Source organism: Oncorhynchus clarkii, chromosome 32, assembly GCF_045791955.1.
Source record: "Oncorhynchus clarkii lewisi isolate Uvic-CL-2024 chromosome 32, UVic_Ocla_1.0, whole genome shotgun sequence".
Lineage (NCBI taxonomy): Eukaryota > Metazoa > Chordata > Actinopteri > Salmoniformes > Salmonidae > Oncorhynchus > Oncorhynchus clarkii.
The window spans coordinates 35273752-35277939 of record NC_092178.1 but is presented as its reverse complement, the minus strand read 5'-3'; the positions used below and the strand labels follow the sequence as shown (position 1 = coordinate 35277939).

At 48.6% G+C, this 4188-nt stretch overlaps 1 protein-coding gene across 6 annotated transcripts in view; it reads left to right on the top strand.

Moving 5' to 3' along the window:
* The window catches only part of LOC139392465 (exostosin-1c), a 97863-nt gene extending 94809 nt beyond the window's left edge, over positions 1–3054 (top strand). For all 6 annotated transcript variants that reach the window (XM_071140478.1, XM_071140474.1, XM_071140477.1 and 3 more), the window contains one exon: positions 500–3054. In XM_071140478.1, coding sequence (XP_070996579.1) covers positions 500–688 — 189 coding nt within the window. In that variant the 3' untranslated portion in view covers positions 689–3054. The remainder of the gene's footprint in view (positions 1–499) is intronic.
* Positions 3055–4188: the final 1134 nt, after the last annotated feature.

Genomic DNA, 4188 nt, shown 5'->3' with positions numbered 1-4188 from the left:
GACAATACCTTTACTCCAGTCTATTTTAGTGAAGATGAGATTGTCCCAGAAAGACAGACAGTGCATGTCAGCCTGTACGTCACAGACTCAAGGTTATTCCTTCCTACTCTATCAGACTGTCAGACTGTTATTCCTTCCTACTCTATCAGACTGTCAGACTGTTATTCCTTCCTACTCTATCAGACTGAACAACCCTATGTGTCCGACGTGAGATCAACTAGCCATGGTAATTGTAACAGTTCCCTAGTTTTCTGACCGGCAATATACGTATCAGCCACATATCTTTATCAGCCTATAGATAAGATCGAGTTATGGCGTCGCCAGTAATTATCTACGGTATAGAGAACCATAATTCCATTTGTTCATCCCGTCTGTACATTGATGTGATGTGCCACTTTGCGTGCGACGGCGACCTTGGTTTCAAACTCGCCCTCTTTCTCTCTCTCTCTCTCTCTCTCTCTCTCTCTCCTCCATATCCTCTTTTCCTATCTCCTCCTAGGGTACGAAGATGAGTGCTCCGTGGGCCAACCCGGAGCACTTTGCCCAGAGGCAGGAGTGTGTGAACAGCTTCGCCAGCTGGTTCGGATACATGCCCCTGGTCCACTCCCAGTTCCGCCTGGACCCCCTGCTCTTCAAGGACCAGGTGTCTGTCCTGCGAAAGAAGTACAAGGACCTGGAACGTGCCTGACGGACCAACAGACGGATAGAGGAATACAGTGTGGAGGCCTGGTCTGGTGGTTAAATGTAGACAGACAGACAGACAGACCCTGGTGGACTGATCTGATGATGAAAGCGGGAGAAAGGGGACCTAAAGCGAAGAGCTAGACTCTGCCTCCAGGGGTCTGAGACAACGTGCTATTTGAGGAGGAAAGTATGGAAGAGGCCTAATGTCTCTTGTGACTGGTTCTCCGTTGGTAATGGATGGGTGAATGAACACTTGTTGAAGATGTCAACCACTCCCATTGTAGTCTGAATGGAGGGGGACAGTATTTCATGTCGAATGATGGCGCCAAACGGACAGTTGCTGGTGCAGTGCACTGCAGCTGGTGCATTTCTGCAGTACATCTGGGAGTTGGGACAGTTGTAAAGCAATTGATTCATTTCGCATCACGTAACTGTAAGACCAATAAAAACATTTCCCAAGTGCAAATGGTGGTAGTCAACTCGCATGTAGACCTTTTCACGTCACAAAGCATTACTTCGACTGCATTCACCCGACCCTCCAAGGTATCAAAGGCAAAGCAAACATTTCTCACAAAATCAGTGTTTTTACAATGTGTTTATTTTGCGGAAAAAAGTCTCACCTATTGCTTGTGGTTTCTTTCGAGAGTGTGCAAAAATGGACTCCTCAGCAGTCGGCATGCAAGGTTCTCAACCTTTAAGGTAAACAGGTGTGTTGCCCAGCACTCAGGAAGCGAATCGCATTAATGATGCTAAGACACGCACACCTGAGATAAATAGCTGCCATGGGCTAATTTACGATGAGATCCCATTGTCTTCAACTCAGGTCACAGGTGACACTCACTAGTGTTGGAACACAAAGAATAAGGGCAGATGTTAAGCACTGACACTAGATCAGCCTCTTGTGGACTTCAGAACACTGAATTCAAGTTTATTTAGCTGGTCCTGAGTCAGTGATTATCAGCCCCAAAAAAGGCTGAGGAAAACATATGTAGTTAAAAAAAAAAGATAAGTTAACTTAGTTCGGCCTTCCAGGTGGCGCAGTGGTTAAGGGCGCTGTACTGCAGCGCCAGCTGTGCCACCAGAGTCTCTGGGTTCGCGCCCAGGCTCTGTCGTAACCGGCCGCGACCGGGAGGTCCGTGGGGCGACGCACAATTGGCCTAGCGTCGTCCGGGTTAGGGAGGGTTTGGCCGGTAGGGATATCCTTGTCTCATCGCGCACCAGCAACTCCTGTGGCGGGCCGGGCGCAGTGCACGCTAACCAAGGTTGCCAGGTGCACGGTGTTTCCTCCGACACATTGGTGCGGCTGGCTTCCGGGTTGGATGCGCTCTGTGTTAAGAAGCAGTGCGGCTTGGTTGGGTTGTGTATCGGAGGACGCATGACTTTCAACCTTCGTCTCTCCCGAGCCCGTACGGGAGTTGTAGTGATGAGACAAGATAGTAGCTACTAACAATTGGATACCGTGAAATTAGGGAGAAAAAGGGGTAAAAATTCAACAAAAACGTTTAAAAAGTTAACTCGGTTGTAAAGGTAGAAGTTTTAGGTGATCTATCTCACACCAGAACAACAATGGTTGGAAGTACTAGGGCCTAGACTTTTCTGGGTCAGGAAAAACTCATGGCCCCTAGTGGGAGGGCATTGTGAAGTGCAGTGAGAGAGGGTTGGCGGGAGGGGTTGAGATCATCTGTGATGTCATTTCCTGAGTGTCAGCAAGGCATTGACGTCCCATAGCAAGTTCCTCATCTGGCCCAGAATCTTCATCTCCTAGTTCTTCTGCCTTACCTCTTGTGGGTGGGACCATGACACACAGAACCCAATTAGAATCAATGAAATGTACTAGCTGTTGGTTTTCATTCAACAAACAATATTGAAATCAGTGACATAGAGGGGGAGTGGACCAGTCACAAACCTCCAGCACTTCTTGTCTCTCCGGGTTTACAGCTGGACTGCAGGGCTCCACTCTCGCAGGGCTCCATCTCCTCTCCTACATATACACTAAGTTCCTCACGTCACTGACACACGTCAAAACAACTGCACGACAAGTAATATTGTCAAAGGTGACATAGACAGAAAAACAGATAAGAGCTTGTGTATAGACAGAAAGACAAACGTGTGCTTGATTCACACTAGAGGGCTGACCCGAATCTTACTGGACTGGCTAGGATATTTTATTTTGACATGATCCATTCCAGCATGGGTTCCAGCAACTATGGTGAATGCATAACCAAGCCAGCCCAGTACAGCTTGGGCAGGGTTAATGGAGTGAAAGGGTAATGGAGGGATGCTGTACATAGACCGAAATTGAATTGAGCCCTACCTCTGGGAGTTCTTCCTGCAGGTCAGAGGTCATCTCCACACTGCGCTCATAGAGGAGGCAGTTTCCCGAAGCGGTCCTGATACACAGCCTGGCTCTGGGCAGCTGACACACAGGGGGGACAACCACAGAATGAGGCTAAATACTATATTGTATAAACAGTATTGCTGTATATTGAATCTCTATGGGGAAACGCTTGATGAGACCGACAGACAGCACAACTCAGTACATCATTCTTTAATGAACCCCCCCACTCAAGACAGATATGGTGGTCAACTTAACAGCAGACATTTAAATGAGACAAGGATTAATACAGATCATATGAAAGCATCATGTATATAATTAATGTGTCCATCCTTTGGTGAACACGCGATTATATTACCTGTGTGGCTCTTGTGATCTGGAAGATCTCCATAGTGAGTGTGATGACGTCCTGGGTGGTCTCCTGGCTGATGCGACAGAGTAACAAGGGAGATCTCTCTCAGGGCTCCCTGAGGGGGCATAGGGAGCTGGACGGGGCCTAGGGGCAGGTGGTACTGCTGCTGCTGGGGGAGCATCCCAGCCAGACCAAGCCCCTTCTGAAGTAAGGGTGTAGCCATATCGGATCTAGGGAGAGAAAAGGGGAGGTCAAAGGGCAAGAGGAGGTATGGCACAGGTAAGCAATCACTCTTTTTTTGGTGTATTTTACCCCCTTTTTCGATCTTGTCTCATCGCTGCAACTCCCCAATGGGCTCGGGAGGCAAAGGTCAAGTAATGCGCCCTCCGAAACATGACCAGCCAAACCACGCTTCTTAACACCCGCCCGCTTAACCCGGAAGCCAGCCGCACCAATGTCTCGGAGGAAACACTATTCACCTGACAACCGAAGTCAGACAGAAGGAGCCCGGCCCGCCACAAAGAGTTGCTAAGACGCGATGAGCCTAGTTAAAGCCCCCCCGGGCCAAACCCTTCCCTAACCGGGGCAATTGTGCGCAACCCTACGGAACTCATAGTCACGGCAGGTTGTGATACAGCCCGGGATCAAACCCGGGTATGTAGTGGCGCCTCTAGCAGTATTAGACTGCTGCGCCACTCTGGAGGACTCGCACAAGAAGCTTTTATCAAACATGAAAATCAAAGTAATACTGCTTACTTAACTAACCAAAGATTTGTTAAACCAAGCTAAAGATATTTGGGGAGGCATTTACTCGTGC